At 34.3% G+C, this 20,746-nt stretch overlaps 3 protein-coding genes across 3 annotated transcripts; all 3 read right to left on the reverse strand.

Moving 5' to 3' along the window:
• Positions 1–3,367: 3,367 nt before the first annotated feature.
• On the reverse strand, positions 3,368–4,783 carry LOC110932060 (ATP-dependent DNA helicase pif1-like). The gene has a single exon (XM_022175420.2). The coding sequence runs from the start codon at positions 4,781–4,783 to the stop codon at positions 3,368–3,370; it is 1,416 nt and encodes a 471-aa protein (XP_022031112.2).
• An 8,057-nt stretch (positions 4,784–12,840) lies between these two features.
• On the reverse strand, positions 12,841–14,271 carry LOC110932058. Its single transcript, XM_022175419.1, has 2 exons — positions 13,770–14,271; positions 12,841–13,679 (listed from the first exon to the last, which is right to left on the reverse strand). The coding sequence occupies exons 1-2, from the start codon at positions 14,269–14,271 to the stop codon at positions 12,841–12,843; spliced, it is 1,341 nt and encodes a 446-aa protein (XP_022031111.1).
• A 99-nt stretch (positions 14,272–14,370) lies between these two features.
• LOC110932057 lies at positions 14,371–16,425 on the reverse strand. The gene is made up of 7 exons (XM_022175418.2): positions 16,356–16,425; positions 16,214–16,252; positions 16,081–16,119; positions 15,723–15,962; positions 15,344–15,598; positions 14,815–15,253; positions 14,371–14,710 (listed from the first exon to the last, which is right to left on the reverse strand). Exons 1-7 carry the CDS (start codon positions 16,423–16,425, stop codon positions 14,371–14,373), a joined length of 1,422 nt encoding a protein of 473 aa, XP_022031110.2.
• Between the last annotated feature and the right edge of the window lie 4,321 nt (positions 16,426–20,746).

Here is a 20,746-nt window from a genome sequence, read left to right on the forward strand (position 1 = left end):
AATTTTGTATGTAGAAAATGAACAAAAAAGTGGCATTAATAAATTTATATATTACTGGTAGAATAGAGTACAAAAAAAATCAAAATTAAACTAATACCTTTTCAAATTCGAGGTGAAATACAGTTTTTTATCTTGTAATGTATAAATTTCTAACAACTTTCAACATGTATTTATAAAGACATTTTAATTTAGGAAGTTGTTTAATTTAAAATGTTATATTACGATTTAAACTAAATCTATATATAAAGTAAATACTAAGATGATTGTATTTATTTTTGGTTTATGAATTTTATATTTACCATATATCTTTTTTTTTAGAAAGAGTTTGACTATTATGTTTTTGGAATGAATCGATGATTCGATAATTAATACATTTAATTTAGAAAGTTTAAAACTATTTTAATAATGTTTTAGTATCTTTTTAACAAATTAAAAACTTATATTAAAATTATAATAATTAAGAAAGTGTAAATAAACATTTTTCCGTAAAGTTAATAAATTATAATAATTAACAAAATGTAATTATTTGGGTTTCTTTGTACAAAATCTTTTTCCCCATATGTCTTCTCCATATACAAAGATTTCCTCCCACTTCCCAATAACCTCCATCTTTTTCATCGGTTACATCATCTTCATCTTCTTCGCTTATTCGGATCATAAAGGTATGCTTCAATATCTTAAATTCTGAATTTCATTGTACTATTTTTGTTAACTCTTTGAAAGCATTGTTAAGTTTGAAGGTCTAATATTCGATTATGGATTTTAGTTTCTATTCATGTTTATATATAGATTTAGCACATTCGGGTGATTGTTAATGAGATTAGTTGAACGATATGTGTTATTTTGATGTATTGAATGTGATATATGATAAAAGACATGTTTAAGGTAAGTTTAAAACATTCTGATTTTGAATTTTTATTTTGTATTATACAATGGAAGATGTAATATTAGTAAGTATATGTTAGATTACCGTTATTATATATTAAATGTTTATTGTATGAGGTCTTACTTTGTAGATATATTAAATTAATTATATTAGGTATCATCATCTTTTTTGCATTATGATAATTGTGGAAAACATTTTATTATGTGAATATGTTGTTTAGATTATGTGCAGTACGTTGATTATGTTTTTTATTCAACGGAATACCTAATCTAATTAGTTCATGTTTGTTCAAACGCAGATAACTATGACGTCTTTTTATAAAATATTTTCCTCCGACTGTTCAGAATATCTAGTAAGATAATTAATCTTATAAGTACATCATTTTTTCCTCATTTCTTTATGTTAATCCATCTTATGTTTTTCAAGGAAATACCAAATCAATATAGCAACAGATTCCTATTGAATGCTGAACCAAACAATCAAGCCATTATCAAATGTGTGAACGATAAGGAATTTGAAGTAATTTTGACTAAACATAAAGATGCGTTTGTGTTCATGGATGGTTGGGAACTGATTGTAGCCAAACTATCGTTTACGGAGGGTTGTTTTCTGATGTTTAAGCAAATTGACTTGTATTCGTACTTGTTAACACCTTTTAAGAATATGCAAGACCATCCGATCTTCGGATCTAATGTTCCTTTGTTTACCTCCATGTCTACCGAGAAAACGATAAGCAATGTTGAGTACTTCTGTCAACGCTTCACAGAAGAGTCGAATGATAATTTGGTGAGTATACAAACAATATTTTTATATGGTTTTCACTAACAAATTTATGTTATTTAAACTGCATGAATATTATACGCAGATAATTCCTGCTGATTTCGTTGAAAATACAATACGTTTACCATCTATTAGCAAGTTAACATTCAAGGTCCATGTTAATTTGTGGGACAGTTTTGATGTGATGATTCAGAAAGACCGTAATCTTAAGGTGTATCTTATGTACGATTCATGGGACAATGTTGTGAATTACGTACCTATATACCCGGATTATTACGTTGTGATGAGGTACATTTTTAAACAAAATTTCCAGCTCATTGTTTATGACTTGAACGGTTGTGAGATTCTTGTGCCGAAGCGTCTATACACGCTTGCTGCTGGAAACATACCTAAACCAGGTCCTTCAAATATTGAAAGACAAGACACCGATGATAAAACCGATCATGAAAACGATGAGGAAGAATCTGATCCAGATTATAATGAATCAATGAATGATGATTCTGTTGATGTTTCTTCTATCTTAACTAACTCTGATATCGATGGAATGAATGATGAGGAAGACGTTGAAGTTTCAGATTGTGAAGAAGATAAAAAGGGTGATCCGGACTACAATCCTATTGAGTTTGAATGGAAGTACGACAGGCGTTTTGTAAGATCAGTTGTTATTCATATTTTACATATATTGACATAATAGAAAATCCAAAAATTATTTTTAGTATTTAATTTTGCAGTGTTATACCACTCATAATCTAATATTTTGTTATAATTATTTATTGTAGCGTCTTAATGTAAATGTTGCTGAAGCATCCAGAATTGATATGACTATGGAGATGTACGTCCAGAATTTGGCTGGAGTGGACACGTTAATTTCTTTTCGTGCTGATAAACACGGTGGTGGTTTTCGCTATGAGGCTTTGGAATGGCGTAAGAAATTTACAAAACCAAATGGTATCAATCCTCCAGCTAAGTGCACGTTTGTTTACTGCCCAGTTGAAAACAAACTGATTCTGAAGAAGGTTGTCAAGTAGTTCCCTTCAAACTTTTTAAACAATATAACTAAAATTTGGGTTTCTTCTAGTTTTGTTGGTTGGCTGGTCTCTAAATTTCATTTTGCATCTTCATCCTATAAGGTGTTTTGAATGTATTAACATATCTTGATGTAGACCTTTCTATACTTCTAAATGGGATCAAACTTACTTTATGATGAATGCGTTATATATTTAATGTTTAATTTATAATATTTATATCTTGCCAATGGAAATATGATTTACAATATATTTACCAACGTGTGATTTTAAGATTGTTACATCAACAAACACATTAATTTAACAACTTAAAATATTTCTAACAATTTACACATGAGTTACAACAATAATGTTATATTCTGCAATGAAAGACAAATTAAACGTATCATTTGTCCAACATAAAATGAAAATACTTTAAAAACAGTACAAATTGATGGCTACGTTTATACCTTTCGGGTTTCAATGAAGTATTTAAAAAATAAGTAAATCTATACGATAATTATATACATATAGATAAGAAACATATGATTAATAATTACTATGAGTAAATTAAAAAATGGAAAACTAATAAACAAATTTAAAAATTATAAAATACTACAACTAATAGATAAAAATCTCGTACAATAGATAAAGTTTTATTAAAGTCATTAAAATAGAAATTTACATGAAATACATTTCAAAGGTGAGTGAACACTTCTTTATAAACAACATTGGTTGTTGTATTAGTAGGTTTCCCATCCTTATCAAGAATTAATATCTTCACCCCTTGTCTTGATTTAACTCTAGATAATGCCACATATAACTGGCCATGTGTGAAAACTGGTTCTTTTAAATAAAGACCAACCTTAGACAAAGACTGGCCTTGACTCTTGTTGATTGTCATCGCAAAACACACAGCAACAGGAAATTGTCGTCTTTGAAAAGCAAAAGGTATTTTTTTGTCGGATGGAATCATGCTAATTCTTGGAATGAACGTTCTAGTTCCAACATTAGCACCTGATATAATTTCACCTTCCATAACCCTCTTTCCAAGATATGTAACTTTTAACCTTGTACCATTACATAATCCATTCTGTTGGTCAATGTTCCTAAGAAGCATAATAGGAACACCAACTTTTAGAACCAGACGATGATTTGGTAAACCAGATATCTTTAAACCATTCAAAACATCAGGTGAATAGAACTCTTGTTGGAAGGAATCAATACCTTTTTCAGTTTCACATATAGTATCAGAACTTAGGTACTCTACTGGTTCACCAGGAAACAACTCTAACAATCGATCGTTTATCTCATGAACGACCTCATTTTTCGGAGTCAGAATGGCTCTTTCAGAAAAATAATCTAGATCCATATATCTTTCTAAAACCGACGGATACACAAATCGAATTAAACTTTCAATGGGATCGGAAGAATCTGTAATTAGTATATCAGAAGGTATTTCTACAATTGCAACGCCATCGTTGTCACCTCCAACTTTACCTTCCCCAATATCAAGAAGCCATTTGGCAAATTTCTCAGTCTCCACCATTGTGGATTGTGAAGCACCGATAGTCAACCTCATGTTTTTTGTTAAGGTGAGTAATTTACAGTGTGACCATATGTCAGATGAACTCAAGGAAGCATTAACAATTTCTTGCCTACTTCCGTTTGGAATAACAGGAAGAATTTGCCTAAAATCACCACCAAACACAATTACTTTACCTCCAAATAAAACATCCGACTGAGAATGGCTTTTGTCAACCAAAACATCTTTAAAGGTTCGGTCTAAAGCTTCGAACGCATGCCTATGTACCATGGGTGCTTCATCCCATATAATTAGCCTAGTATGCTTAAGCAAGTAGGCTACATCACCATCAGCCCTTACGTGACACATCGAACTCTCGTCTAAATTTATGGGAATGTGAAATCTAGAATGTGCCGTTCTACCTCTTGACATTAGCAAAGAAGCAATACCACTCGAAGCAACATTTAGAACGATCTGTTCTCTAGACCTAACGGATAAAGCTAAAGTCTTCCAGAGAAATGTCTTACCTGTTCCACCATATCCATATACAAAAAATACACCTCCTTTTCCATCTTCAACTGCTTTCATAATTTGAGTATAAATGGACATTTGTTCGTCAGTCAATGAAGATATAAGAGTATGTAGCTCACTCTGAAGCTGCGGAATATCAAAAGATAATTCTTCGTCAACCAAACGATTGTTTCCAACAGCAAAGGAATCGTAATCAGGATAAGGAATTGTCGGCCATCGTGTTAAAGAGGAACCATTTCGAATCAGGTACTTTTCAATTTCAACCAATGTCTGATTCTTCAACCTCTCATCAGACATTACAAGTTCTGTAAAGATAAAAAAATAAAATAAGGATTAAGATTGTGAATAAAATTTATCTGAATAATGTTATGGGTAATATATTGAAAAGAAACCTTTGTTTTTTGTTGATCTTCTTCTATTGTATAATATGTCATCGCCCAATAATTTCCATGTTTGTTCAAATACATATTCAGGTCTTGACAATGTGTTTGACAACAACAAAGTAACAAAAAGTGCACGAGTATAACGACCATCACCCGCAAAATTTGCTTCCTTAATTGCTTCAAAGTACTCCATGTCATCATCTAACAAACCCATAGCATAACACGCGTCCCTGAAAGTTGGAAACACCTGACCATCAACAGTTCTAATATCTTCAAACGATTTGGGTCCTTTGACTTTGTTTAGGAGAATTCTAAGAAAATACGGTTCACCCACAGCAGGGGAAACAGAATGAATCCGTCCGATCTGTAACAGCTTTCTTTTACGTGGTTTCCATACTCTATCTGTTAACTTCCAACAGAATTTGTCACACCCCCAAGTTACCACCTAGGGTATGTCCCTATTGGAGGTGCAACGATCCAACAAAGAGCCACCAATCATATCAAACACGAGTTATAATGTATTGAGATACCCCAATTGAAATAAATGTATCGTTTGAAAAGTTAAACCAAAACCAAAGTACTGAGCGGAAGCATAAATGTATGTACGTATAAATGTATCAAAACCAAATCAATGTAATTGCTTATCATGACCACAACCACTCTAGCAGCGTCAGACGGCAAGCTCCCAAGTTCCTTCAATAAGTACCTACAAGCATGTAAACAAGTGTGTCAGACTACGCTGGTGAGTTCAAGGTTTTGTTAACAGGTTATGTTACCATATGTATGTTAATGCGATTTAATGTTGCGTTACGATGTTGCTCATGTTAGATACCCTAGGGAATGTGCCCATATGTATCCGGGGAGTGGGTACCCCTTAACGACCGATTGCTATGTTGCCTTCGTTAGATACCCTAGGGAGAGTGCCCATATGTATCCGAGGAGTGTGCCTCTAACAACCATAGCCATACCCAGATAATTAGTTCACGCCCGTCCTTACGGCCCAGTGTGAGGTTTCCCACCTAATAGCGCTATCAACTAATCACCCCCATTGCCCTCCAGGCAATAACCAAAACCGATTAAGTTATTTACCCAATGTTTCCCTTCCAAATGTTTACCAGTTGTCCCAAACCACCGGGACGCATGCTTGAGAAAAGTGCAGTGAACTCACCTTAGGTTTGCTCGGTAAGATTAATTTACGTATTCCAAGTTGGTTAACCAGAACCTATCGTGTTTATCATTAATAATCAGTTTCGTGCGCAAATAAATTTCATTCTCTACCTATACATCAAATAAGTTTCACCCAAGCATTTTACACATATTATTGTACATGCTATGCCTGTAATTCACGTATTCACCTCATTCATCAGGTACACATAATAACCCTTGACTGCTTACATCTTTTTATACATGTTCGCTTATGGTCCAATAATTCAACAATTCAATCAGTTTGCTATACGGCTCAATTAATTAATAACGTGAGAGTTCCATATATACAAGCCGCCCCATTGGGCCTTTGTTCGGCCCAATAAATGATCAACACATGTGGCCTTTCAACTAAACTCATCAAAATCACATGCACGTTACAAAACAGTAGATCTATTTAATGATCTGACATGTTTGCGATTGGGCCACAGATTATATTAAAATGATAGGGCCGTTCAATCTAGTGATATTCAAACAAATGGCCGGTTAATTATAAAAGTGTAAATGATTCTCATTTGACCTTTATATAAAATGGGCGGCACATACACATGGTTCTAAGTTGTTATGGCCGACATACTCTATTTCATGCAACAAAAGAAATTTTCATTGGGCCGCTATTTGTTAGTGGCGGCAAGATAGTTGTTCAATTAAATGGCCTGACACTTTTTAATATTTTCACATGCAACAACCGATTATTTTTAAAGATCTTTTACTGATAAAGACTGACCAATGCCGCCAATTGAGAAGGGGTCCTATCTAACACACACACATGGCAGCCCTAATCATCGTATGCCTAACATTTACATCGGTTATAACAATCATTTGATCAACCTAATCTAATCATACAATCACTTTAATTATTCATTCACCTATCAGCAATACCAATCATCATCCATGTGTTATGTATTATGTATAAGCATCAATCACATATGAAATCACATGGTTGTCGGCCATTAAATCAAAGCATATTAATAGTAGGCTGTGTTATGAATCAGATTATCACATGACTCATCATGGATCAGTCAACGTTTATTGCCTGCATGTGATACACGATCAAACCCAAAGCAACATTTATGGTTAGTAGCTTTTGTTTGAGGTCCAATAGGATTTGAATTACATCTGACATTACCAATTAATACTATATTATCATGCCATAACAATTAGCACACATAACATCATATCCGCATGCAATATTCCAGCCAAACACATAAATCGATATTCACACAAGATCGACCCTAGATAAGCATTAAGGCTCATATAAATCAATGCCAGTTAACAGCACATGTGAACATTATCATTCATAACACCCTCATGCAGATATGAATAATAACAATAGGCAAGCATTACTAACCGGAACTAATGGATTGGAATGCAACTCGAACAAGGGGAGGGGGTCTCCTCCGTCTGATGCGAATCAAGTAAGAGGGGAGGGGTAGGGTTTGTTTACCGAAATCAAGGAAGAAGAAGTGGGGGGTTGTTTGAGTTTTAAACCGATCATGAAAACGAATTGGAGTCTAAATCGTATGTTAAGCTACTGGGCCGGTTGTCTTTGCTAAACCAAAACAGTAAAGGTCCAAATGTTGAGCTACTGGGCCAATTCATTTACTTATGCTATTGGGCCAAGTTTAATAATACACCATATGATTACCACCCAACTTGTTGGACTAACTAACAAGTAAAATGATACTAATAAGATATAAATATTGGCCCAATACACACTACCTAACAAATTCCGAATTTCCGAGTTAATTAGATCACGAGATTTAAACGTTACTAACCGCGAAGGTTCGGGTTGTCACATCATCCCCAAGTTGAAAGAAATTTCGTCCCGAAATTTAGCAAACAGTCACTGCGGAAGCTAGTTTAGTTGCGTGGTTTCTTGGTTCTCCTGGGGTGTCACATCTTCCCCCCGTTGGTTTGGAATTTCGTCCCGAGATTCCGCAGAACGATAGAAATGAGGTCGATAAAAGGTCTGATCAGCAAGAACAAGATTGCAACCCTAAACTATGTGTGTGGCCTCTAGACTTCTACCGCTTGCTAGTCCTACTATGTGCTTGGTGTTCAAAAGTGTTGGGGTACGATTAAGCATTTGACTAACTTTTAAAGACACAAAACTAGTATCGGCGCCCGAATAAAATAAAGCAGTAACACAAAAGTCGTCAAGTAGGAACTCACCCTGGCCAATCACGAAGGCACGTCCCCTAGCACCATTGCCGTCGTTGTTACCCCCATTGTTGTTCCCATTTCCTTGGTTGTTGTTGTTCTGATTCTGATTCAGCTGGGGGCAGTCTCTTTTGAAATGGTCTTCCGCACCACACTGAAAGCATCCCCTGTTGCCTCGCTCTTGCTGCTGCTGCTGGTTCTGTTGTTGCTGATGTCTGGGCTGTGGGGCTCTACAATCTTTGGCTTCGTGGCCTGCTTTACCACACCTGTTACATGTTCGTCCACACTGCCCGAAGTGATGATAGCCGCACTCGTTACATCGCGGCTTCTTCCCTGCATACGAACCCTGACTTTGGCTACTTCCCTGGCCTTGATTGGCAGAAAACGTCTGGCTGATACTGCGGTTGCTACTGTTGTCTGGCCTTTTCTGAGTCTGACCCGCGCTAGATGCTTTGTCATAGTCATTCCACTTCCGCTTGTTATCATTAGCGGACGCAGTGGCAGTGGGTGCAGTAGTAGTGGCTGAAACACGCGGTGGTAACGAGTTACTCTCCACCTCTTGATCCACAATCTTATGAGTCAACCGAACAATCTGGGTTAAGTTATTGAGGTTTGCAGCAGTAACCAAACCCTTCACTCGTGGGGGTAACCCCTTGATGAATAACTCGATCCTTCGTGACATAGGTCGAGACAAATTTGGACACAAGTCAGCTAGCTCATACGATCGCTTCACATACGCCTCAACCTCAGACCCCACCAGTTTCAGATCATAATACTCATTCTCTAGCTTCTGTATCTCATCACGAGGACAGTATTCCTCCCTCATTAATTCCTTGAAGTCGTCCCAAGTAGTAGCGTTTGCTGCATCAATACCCAGCAGCTGAACCTGGGCATTCCACCAGGTTAAGGCACCATCCTCAAGCGTGCCCGTCGCATACTTCACGCGGTCCCCCACGGGACAGTTGCACATAGCGAACACTGACTCAGCTTTCTCGAACCACCTCAATAGTCCCACAGCCCCTTCCGTTCCGCTGAAGGTCTGTGGCTTACAGTCCATAAACATCTTGAACGTACAGGCAGGCTGGTTGTTTGGGTGCGCTGAGTGAAAGAAGATACGACACAAGGGTAAGAGTTGGGTTCACGATATAGGATAAAAAGTATTTGGTACAGCTCATACCGGCTTGGTAGGCTGCCAGAGCCTCAGCCACACGTGTGTTTATCAGATTTGTTAACTCAGCCTGAGTCATGTTGATGCTACCACGACCGTGTCCTCGTCCACTCATGTTTCTATAATAGGAGGAGGGAACAAATTTAGGAGTCGAGAACGAGAAAAGTGTTCAGGTTTATCACGTTAGGGATGATTAATTACCATGTTCCTACATAAACAGGGAAGAACCCCTCTTACACTCGTTAAGCCTCATTGGGATTTGCATGCACCACGCGTTATTATTATGTGTGCACCCATGATAATAAGGCGGTTTGCATGCTCCTCTCGATGCTTCTTAACTTATGTTTGAAGTTTCTCCCACCCCAATCAACACAAAATATGCACTACCAACAAGATTAGGATTTACTAGATGCAAGCGTTATGTTACACTATCAATGTGTCATGATGTCTACCATGTCGTATCGTGCATGCTATAAGTATAGTTACGTTTACTAGGCATATAAAGCATAAGCTAACGAGGAACGAACCTTGCAGTCTGAAGCTGAGTGTCATGGTCATCGTTTGGATCAATTCGGTTATAGTCTGGTTTTATGAAAACATTTTTAAAACCGAGTTCTCTATAACCAGTGGCTCTGATACCAAACTGTCACACCCCCAAGTTACCACCTAGGGTATGTCCCTATTGGAGGTGCAACGATCCAACAAAGAGCCACCAATCATATCAAACACGAGTTATAATGTATTGAGATACCCCAATTGAAATAAATGTATCGTTTGAAAAGTTAAACCAAAACCAAAGTACTGAGCGGAAGCATAAATGTATGTACGTATAAATGTATCAAAACCAAATCAATGTAATTGCTTATCATGACCACAACCACTCTAGCAGCGTCAGACGACAAGCTCCCAAGTTCCTTCAATAAGTACCTACAAGCATGTAAACAAGTGTGTCAGACTACGCTGGTGAGTTCAAGGTTTTGTTAACAGGTTATGTTACCATATGTATGTTAATGCGATTTAATGTTGCGTTACGATGTTGCTCATGTTAGATACCCTAGGGAATGTGCCCATATGTATCCGGGGAGTGGGTACCCCTTAACGACCGATTGCTATGTTGCCTTCGTTAGATACCCTAGGGAGAGTGCCCATATGTATCCGAGGAGTGTGCCTCTAACAACCATAGCCATACCCAGATAATTAGTTCACGCCCGTCCTTACGGCCCAGTGTGAGGTTTCCCACCTAATAGCGCTATCAACTAATCACCCCCATTGCCCTCCAGGCAATAACCAAAACCGATTAAGTTATTTACCCAATGTTTCCCTTCCAAATGTTTACCAGTTGTCCCAAACCACCGGGACGCATGCTTGAGAAAAGTGCAGTGAACTCACCTTAGGTTTGCTCGGTAAGATTAATTTACGTATTCCAAGTTGGTTAACCAGAACCTATCGTGTTTATCATTAATAATCAGTTTCGTGCGCAAATAAATTTCATTCTCTACCTATACATCAAATAAGTTTCACCCAAGCATTTTACACATATTATTGTACATGCTATGCCTGTAATTCACGTATTCACCTCATTCATCAGGTACACATAATAACCCTTGACTGCTTACATCTTTTTATACATGTTCGCTTATGGTCCAATAATTCAACAATTCAATCAGTTTGCTATACGGCTCAATTAATTAATAACGTGAGAGTTCCATATATACAAGCCGCCCCATTGGGCCTTTGTTCGGCCCAATAAATGATCAACACATGTGGCCTTTTAACTAAACTCATCAAAATCACATGCACGTTACAAAACAGTAGATCTATTTAATGATCTGACATGTTTGCGATTGGGCCACAGATTATATTAAAATGATAGGGCCGTTCAATCTAGTGATATTCAAACAAATGGCCGGTCAATTATAAAAGTGTAAATGATTCTCATTTGACCTTTATATAAAATGGGCGGCACATACACATGGTTCTAAGTTGTTATGGCCGACATACTCTATTTCATGCAACAAAAGAAATTTTCATTGGGCCGCTATTTGTTAGTGGCGGCAAGATAGTTGTTCAATTAAATGGCCTGACACTTTTTAATATTTTCACATGCAACAACCGATTATTTTTAAAGATCTTTTACTGATAAAGACTGACCAATGCCGCCAATTGAGAAGGGGTCCTATCTAACACACACACATGGCAGCCCTAATCATCGTATGCCTAACATTTACATCGGTTATAACAATCATTTGATCAACCTAATCTAATCATACAATCACTTTAATTATTCATTCACCTATCAGCAATACCAATCATCATCCATGTGTTATGTATTATGTATAAGCATCAATCACATATGAAATCACATGGTTGTCGGCCATTAAATCAAAGCATATTAATAGTAGGCTGTGTTATGAATCAGATTATCACATGACTCATCATGGATCAGTCAACGTTTATTGCCTGCATGTGATACACGATCAAACCCAAAGCAACATTTATGGTTAGTAGCTTTTGTTTGAGGTCCAATAGGATTTGAATTACATCTGACATTACCAATTAATACTATATTATCATGCCATAACAATTAGCACACATAACATCATATCCGCATGCAATATTCCAGCCAAACACATAAATCGATATTCACACAAGATCGACCCTAGATAATCATTAAGGCTCATATAAATCAATGCCAGTTAACAGCACATGTGAACATTATCATTCATAACACCCTCATGCAGATATGAATAATAACAATAGGCAAGCATTACTAACCGGAACTAATGGATTGGAATGCAACTCGAACAAGGGGAGGGGGTCTCCTCCGTCTGATGCGAATCAAGTAAGAGGGGAGGGGTAGGGTTTGTTTACCGAAATCAAGGAAGAAGAAGTGGGGGGTTGTTTGAGTTTTAAACCGATCATGAAAACGAATTGGAGTCTAAATCGTATGTTAAGCTACTGGGCCGGTTGTCTTTGCTAAACCAAAACAGTAAAGGTCCAAATGTTGAGCTACTGGGCCAATTCATTTACTTATGCTATTGGGCCAAGTTTAATAATACACCATATGATTACCACCCAACTTGTTGGACTAACTAACAAGTAAAATGATACTAATAAGATATAAATATTGGCCCAATACACACTACCTAACAAATTCCGAATTTCCGAGTTAATTAGATCACGAGATTTAAACGTTACTAACCGCGAAGGTTCGGGTTGTCACAGAATTTAGTAGGAAACTCAACATAGGTAAGTTTCCGTGCATTTTCATCGTTTCTGTTCATCTCAAACCACTTTAGAAAAATCGAAGAAGAAACTGATGGCTTATCCAAAACTTCTTGTATATCGTCCTCGGCACCAAATACAACATTTTGTTGACCTTCAAGATGAAAAGGAAGTCTCATAACTGGAGGAAACCTAAAGTGAACCTCATTTGCAAATATCCTCCAAGAAGCTTCACAGGCTGAAACATACCTACAATCATAATACGCTTTGATCTCATCCTTTGTTGTTTGTTCATTTTCTGTACCGTCTCGGTTTGACACTACAAGGGAAGCTCTATCTGCGCCTTTATTAATGTACTTGAACAAATATTTAATAGAACCAGCTTGATTGCACCATTCAACATTAATGTGAGCTTGGTATCTTTTCAAAAGAACCGGACTATAAGGAACAACACTTCTGTTGTCTAATTGAACGTTGGACTTTATAACAGTGTTTCCATTGTCTCTTCTTCTATATACAGGGAAACCGTCAGCATCAGTGGTGGTCTCAGGGTTGAATTTTTTGGGATAGTTTTTTGAACATCTACTATCAACCATACAAGGACAACTCGGATTTGCATTTCCACATGGACCATGAATCATGAAATCAGTCACAAGTGCATATAGGCTTGGATCTTCTCTCTTATCAGGTATCTCAGCAGAAATGAACTTGTCAAGATGATCAACGGACAAAATTTTGGATTCCGGTTTCAAAAAAATGCAAATGTGAGCATGAGGCAATCCACGTTTTTGAAACTCCACAGTATAAACGGCTACATTAAAAAATGATATTTAGTAAATGGTGAAAAATAAATTATAAATATTTATGGTATTATAAAAATATATAAAAAGTATAATTATACCTGCACTTAATTCTCCAAATACTTTTTTGTCCTTTAGATCCTTTGTAAGTGAATCGAGCTTTATTTTAAACAATCTACACAAAATGTCTGGCCTGTCTTCAGGCTTAATTGAAGTATTTCTCAAGTATCGTTTAATCTCTGGCCACTTCGGATTACATGTAACGGTAATAAAAAAATCGGGATATCCAAACCATTTACATATAGCCATAGCATCTAAATAGTTTTGTTGCATGTAGCGTGATCCGCCGGTAAAAGAAGATGGTAATAAAACACGTATACCAGTATTTGATAGATCATCTTTTCCTTCGTTTTTCAAGTTTTGAAGATTTGAATATGTTTCAGACCTAAGATGTTTCTGTTGAAAACGAATATAATTAAGCCTTTCACTCTCAATCTTGGTATATGCATCTACCAAAAATTGTTGAAACAATCTCCGAGCTTTTAAAATTATAGAAAAGGCAGATGATCGATCTTGAATTCTATAAGCAAAGAATTCTCTCATTGTACACTTGGGTCGAATTTTCTTTAACGTACGTATACCATCCCTATGAGGAATGTCTATTCTATATCCATCATCACCATTAGGAAAAAGGATTGGATACTAAAGTGCTAGATATGATGGATGAAGTTCACTGATTCGTTGAAGACCTTCAGTATGAGACTCAACAACAATATCACGATGATCAATTATTTTATGTAGATCACCAACTATCAATGCAGCAACTTCTGAAGTTGAGGGCAAGTTGTAAGTACGACCGTCAAGATCTCTTTTGTAAATGAGACGAAGCTTGAAATTTTCATTAGGATTCTCATTGAAGTGGTTTCTTGCAATTCTATAACTTTTAACCAACTCATTATTATGATCCAGGAAGTCTTTTATAAACTTTATGAGCTGAATATCTAATTGCTTTAAATGAGAATCCGACTTATTTGTAGATTCACTGAAAAAATAGAAACGCATAAGGTAAATATGTGATAGTATGTAACATCAAAATATTGGTACATTGAAAATACTAAAATACTATAAACTATGGTGTAATATTACCTGAATAACCTTTTCCGATTTGAAACTTCATTATCAGTATCGTAAATATAAAGCTGGGAGAACTTTGGATCTTTACCAGGTGCAGGTACCAAACCACCTAATGTGTGGAAATTCTGTCCACTAATACGAAATACATATGGTGCCTTACCACTGTTGATACTCGAATCTACCTTTCCACCCATTGATGTGAAGGAGAACATAGAATTGTATCGTCGGATATTCTTTAAAAAGTACTTACTTTTTTCATTAGAATTTCCAAATAGATCCTTGTATACTGAAGTAGGTTCTTTCAAATCTGGAAGCTCCACTTTGCCATAACCACAACATAAACTATAAGTTAACTTACCCAATGTAATTCGACCTTTACCACCTTCGTCAGACCATAATAATGAATGACACATCTCGCATCTAAGGATTTGATTACCGTGATCCAAATAATCTGTAAACATAACATTCATTTTCAATTATGATTTTCATAAATTATTAAAAAAATATTATTTAACTTAAATCAAAGTAACATTGTTATTACCTGTGGATACACCTTTATAAGGGTCTTCAATGGAATGTAAATTTTCATTGTCGTCATCAGAAGTAAGATCTACCATTGGAATAGGTTCGATAATACGTTTCTTAGGTAAAATCTTTTGTTTACCAGATTTAAGCTTAGTCAACGTAGAAGAAGATCGAAGAATGTTGTTACTGTTTTGTGTAACAATGTTTGAAACAATAGAAAACTGAGAACTGCTAGGCGTATGGGTTGATTGGTTATTAAAAGTAATAGCACCTGTGAATGTCATAATTAAATGTTAGTAAAACAAAATTTTGATTGTAATGCAAATCTACTTCATACATATATATATAAATAATTGAGATGATATATTCTTTTTAAATATTATCCGATTACTTACCAGTTGTTATGCCACTTAAGGGTATTGTCGTTGTTAAAGATGTAAAGTTACGCACTGTCTGAAAAGTATTAGATGACGAAGGAAGATTAGGATTATAATTTTCTTCGTCGGTTAACAGAGATTTGTTAACAATTTTAGAGGATCCTCTACCACTTGGTGCACTTCTTCTTTTATTTGACTTTGTTCGCCTATTATCAAGATAAATCTTCCGCATTTTTCTTCTATGAGCAGCAAGTAATGCTGAAATGTTCATTTTATTAATTTTTTAGGTTGAAACAAACAGTTTATATATAAAATAAAAAAATCTATATTATAAACAAATTTCAATAAAAAAACGTTACATTAAAATATGACATACCATTTGAATTACAATATAAAGGGACTGAATCATCTGTAACTAAATATATTAAAAAAATAGAATTTATCAGTATAATACAAAAAATATTAAAGCAAAAAAGCTATTTGAAGAATTCTACAATGTAAAATTTTACCATTAGTAATGTTCGACAATGGTGTCCTTCCAAGTGTACCTAAACAATTATAAAATAATAAAAGGGAATAAAAAAAATATAATAAAAGAAACAAATTAATTTAACCGTTAACGTAAAAAATAATTGTAAGAACAAAACTTACTGTTAATTGATTGCGGAACTAATGTGATATCACTCAAAGGGGTATTTTCTAATCTTCTCTTATTTAACATCTCCTAAATTATATAATTGAAAAACATACAAATTATATAAATGAAAAACATACAATTTATATAATTGAAAAACATACATAAGAAATAATAAAAAAAAGTAATCATCAAATAGCCGTTTATTTACTAACCCATCAATCAATAACTACTCCCCATAAAAAATTTCATCATTACAATATACACATCATTTCTCTTACAAAACTAAAACACAAACAACCGTCTTCTTCATCATCTAGGGCTTACAAAAATCAGAATTTCTAAATTGGAAGATAATCAAAGGGATTGCACCATACCTTCTCGGACGATTTTAAACAAAAAGGTATGATCCTTATCATCGATATACTACTCATTCACTACTATTTGAGTAATAATAATGTGTGAAATGTATAAGTAACTTTAATTCGAATGAAGTTAGAACAGAGTTACATTATGAAATCATATATCAGTAGTATTTAAAGATTGCATGTTTTGATTATCATTGATTTAGTGGGTTGCTATAAATTTTAAACTATCTGACTAAGAATAGGATTACTTACATGTTTAAATAACATTGACTCTGTAATAAGTTATTAATTTTGAAAAAAATTAGATAATCCCATATGAGATTAACACAAAAAATACAATTAGGGGTCGGATAACTTAATAGGAAAATAATTAGCTTTATAACTCAGTACTGTTTAATTATTAAATGTTCATAATATTGTCAAGAATGATTTTTAGTCAGAAAATGATACTTGTTTTGGAATATTTGTCTTTTATATGTTCTACCTGTTTTAAAATATATTTATAATTGAAAATCAAAACATCAAAATTAAGAAAAAATTAAAATATATGAGTACATTGCAGTTTAAAAGATGGTATCATCATTTGTTCAACTGATGGAAGAACCTAAAGATCTATCATTGGTATGTGTACTTTCATCTCTAAATTGATGGATCTAAACATCGTATGTAATATGTAATATTGACATAAGCCTATTTTTTATTGTTTCATGTAACTGTTAACCCAGCTGGTACGTGTTCAATTTGTGATCAAAAAATGGGGAAAAGATTGGCAACACATGAACATAGAGGTTCATCATCAAGACGGTAGACATTGGACTGTAAGACTTAGACACATGAATAATCTACCAGTGTTAACAGATGGTTGGAGGGCTGTTGTTAACAGTCTTAATTTGTTAAAAAACACTTGGCTGCTGTTTAGAAGCTTGGGGGATAAAGAGTTGGAGGTTTATCCTTTCGTAAAGAATGTGTGTGATGAATCATTCATAACAATGAACAACTTAGCAAAGTTGGGTCTTACGGTAAGCATACTATTTAATAATTAATAGTTATTCAAACTTTATAAGATAATTGAATTGAAATTGTATTGTTAATAGTAATACTTATATACTTACATTAATAACTTGCAGGTAATTCCAAGTGAGTTTGTTACCATGTTTTTCAAAAATCACGAGGTAAACGGCATTTACCAAGTATATGCAGCTGGTAAGTACTGGGATGTGATGGCATCCAAGATTCATGTTACATATGCTTTTACGGACGGATGGCCGAAACTGTGTGTGAGGTTGGAAATTATGGAGGGTGACACAATGATCTTTGAGAAGATTGATAATTTTGTGTTTCAATTGAGGGTATTCAGGAAAGGAATTGAAGTTGAATTGGGGTTTCACGAAAAGTCCGAAGATACTGATTTTTGTGAAATCATATCTAAAAGAACATTCCAAGAAAGTGTTTGCTATGTAAGTATTTTTTTCTTACAAACAACATATATCACATAATTTAGGTTGGTTATATTTCTGCTTATTTTTTTCCAGCAGAAGTTTGGTGAATCTGAAAGTGAACGGGAGACAAGTGGAGATTTAGTGATGAATGAGGTACTGGATTATAATTTACTCAAAGTATATAATAAAATGTTGATTAATGAAATAATATACTACTGTTGCATTAGTTTCGAATAAAAATGAAATTGAACATTCATTAATTATGAAGATAACATCTTTGGAAATGAAAATTAACAGATTTTGAGTAGGAGACAAGGAATTCTAGATTGTGAGCAAGTTACATCACCTAAAAGTAATGATTCTAGCTTTGAGGTTAACGTCAAAGATGAGGTAATAAAGATTTGGTATACATAATCACAGCTTTTGCAAATGGTTAAAACCGTTAATTATTTATAATTTTGATCCCTACCATTGTATATTTAATAGATTTACGAAAAATACTATTGTTTTGTAAAGGTGATTGAATCAACATCAAAAAAAGGAAAGGAGGTTGACAAGACTCCGGAAGTGGTGACACCAAAAGTTGGAAAATATCGCCGATCATCTCACAAAAGAGAGGTAAAGTTTATTTTAATCACATGTATTATAACACTTTTCATTTATTGTTGAATAACATCTTTCACAATAATAAAATGCATATCATTCATAAATATAATTATATTCACAGAGAGCAAACTACAAAGAGAAGGTATCAAAAATTGGAAAAGAAAAGAAAAGGAAGCTTGGTAGTGGAATTCAATCAAAGGCTGAAGTTGATACTGAAAATTATGAGTTTACTCGAAAAGGAGAAAACAGATTGGTATGGAAATTTGAAATATAATGTTTAAGATAATGTAAGTAGTTAATAAGGTAAGTTATAATAATAACATGTAACATATTTTTTGTAGCGTCTTCCTGTTGAGGTTGCAAGGAGATCTGGTCTTACAGAAGAACTTCATGCATTAAAGATTCAGACTTTGGATGGAAAAATCATGTGTAATGAAGTGGAAACAGAAGAGAATGGTGGCAAACCGCGTTACAAAATGGTGAAGTGGGATAAATTTATGTGTGCAAACAGTTTGAAGAATGGTGACATGCTACACTTCAACTTTGTTACGTCTACACAGGTGCTCGAGTTAAAAAGTGTAGATCGAAAATAGAACAATATGTGAAAGGATGGTAGTAGTGTTATATTTTGTTGGCTTATGGATTGTGAATGATAAGGGTTTGGGGGGGGGGGTAACCATATAATTGGTTATGAAGACAATGGTTTTAGTTTTTTGGCTACATGATTATGTAACATGTAGATGTAAATTGAAACTATTATCCGTTAGCTCTACTATATATAAGTATATAAATGAATGTTAATCATCTTGTTGACGTGTTGCATCAAACTAACAAAAACGTTGATTTTAGAAAAACAACATGTAATAAACAATTGTATATTCGTTTATCAAATAAGATAATAAGAGTGGTAAACATACCTGACGGATAATAATAAGCAGAAGGATTTAGTTTCAAAGTAAATTATTCCAGACAATGAAACGGTAAACGGATGCAAACTTACTTGTTGGAAAGAATGACAAGCAAAAAACACAGATCTAAAAATGAACTGGAAAATGCAACTAAAACATTGAATAAAGAAAATGATTGATGACAAAAAGTTATACACACTACTTCCTTCATTTATAGAAAGTCGATAGATAAATTAGGCAAATTGTTGCTAAATTCTAGCACAAAATATAAGTACATAATTAGTTGATACTAATTCTGATTGCGTAAGTTTGTAATGAAAGTTATTTGTGATCCCAAAAATTATTCAGATCTTATAATTATATAATAAATCATTATATTTGTTAAAATATTTTAATAAATATACATAACTCGAATAAGCCCGAAATATATAATAGTAAGAACCATAATAAGGTTTTCCATTAAACCATAAACATATTATTTTAACAATGGAAAATTGCTAATTGTCATTATGGTATACTTGATATATAGTACGTTCACCATTTTCAATAATCACCATCTCCTCTATAACGTTTACGTTCTCTTCACTTGCATGTTGATGATGAAGTCCATACAGTTCAATGAGTTCACGCGGCCACAACTCCATCAAAACAGACGAAGAAATGAACAAACCTTGGTCTTGGAGCATTTCCTAAAAAAAAAATAAGTCAAACATGTGAGTTTATTGAATAATGAACATTGGTAAAATAAGCCATAATTAGAGTTGTAAACACTAAAACTCAATAACCATTACAAGATAATCTTCAACATAACAACCACATTTAAAAGCAAATTCACGTGATGATAAACCATCAAGCCATTGTTTAGAGACCAATTTGAATCGATGTATTGATTTCGTATCGATCCTTATTAATATCTGGAAAAGTATCAAATGAAAAGGAAGCTCAACCATTGTGTTTCTAAAACCAATTACAAAAACAGTGATTTCATTGTGTTTATATATGAGTAAAGAATTTTAAAATAGGAATTGTTAATGTCAAAATGGGAAATTTCCATACTTAAGATACCTTCTAAATATCAATTATGGAA

This window comes from Helianthus annuus, chromosome 3, assembly GCF_002127325.2.
Source record: "Helianthus annuus cultivar XRQ/B chromosome 3, HanXRQr2.0-SUNRISE, whole genome shotgun sequence".
Classification (NCBI taxonomy): Eukaryota; Viridiplantae; Streptophyta; class Magnoliopsida; order Asterales; family Asteraceae; genus Helianthus; species Helianthus annuus.

Excerpts from the sequence above, each read along its gene's own strand:
- LOC110932057 (XM_022175418.2), bottom strand. The coding sequence starts at position 16,425 with ATGTTAAATAAGAGAAGATTAGAAAATACCCCTTTGAGTGATATCACA. Across the intron at positions 16,120-16,213 it reads ATTGTCGAACATTACTAATG|TTACAGATGATTCAGTCCCT; the intron begins GTAAAATTTTAC and ends TAATATATTTAG. Across the intron at positions 15,599-15,722 it reads CTTAAGTGGCATAACAACTG|GTGCTATTACTTTTAATAAC; the intron begins GTAAGTAATCGG and ends TGACATTCACAG.
- LOC110932060 (XM_022175420.2), bottom strand. The coding sequence starts at position 4,783 with ATGAAAGCAGTTGAAGATGGAAAAGGAGGTGTATTTTTTGTATATGGA.
- LOC110932058 (XM_022175419.1), bottom strand. The coding sequence starts at position 14,271 with ATGAGAGAATTCTTTGCTTATAGAATTCAAGATCGATCATCTGCCTTT. Across the intron at positions 13,680-13,769 it reads ATTTGGAGAATTAAGTGCAG|CCGTTTATACTGTGGAGTTT; the intron begins GTATAATTATAC and ends TTTTTAATGTAG.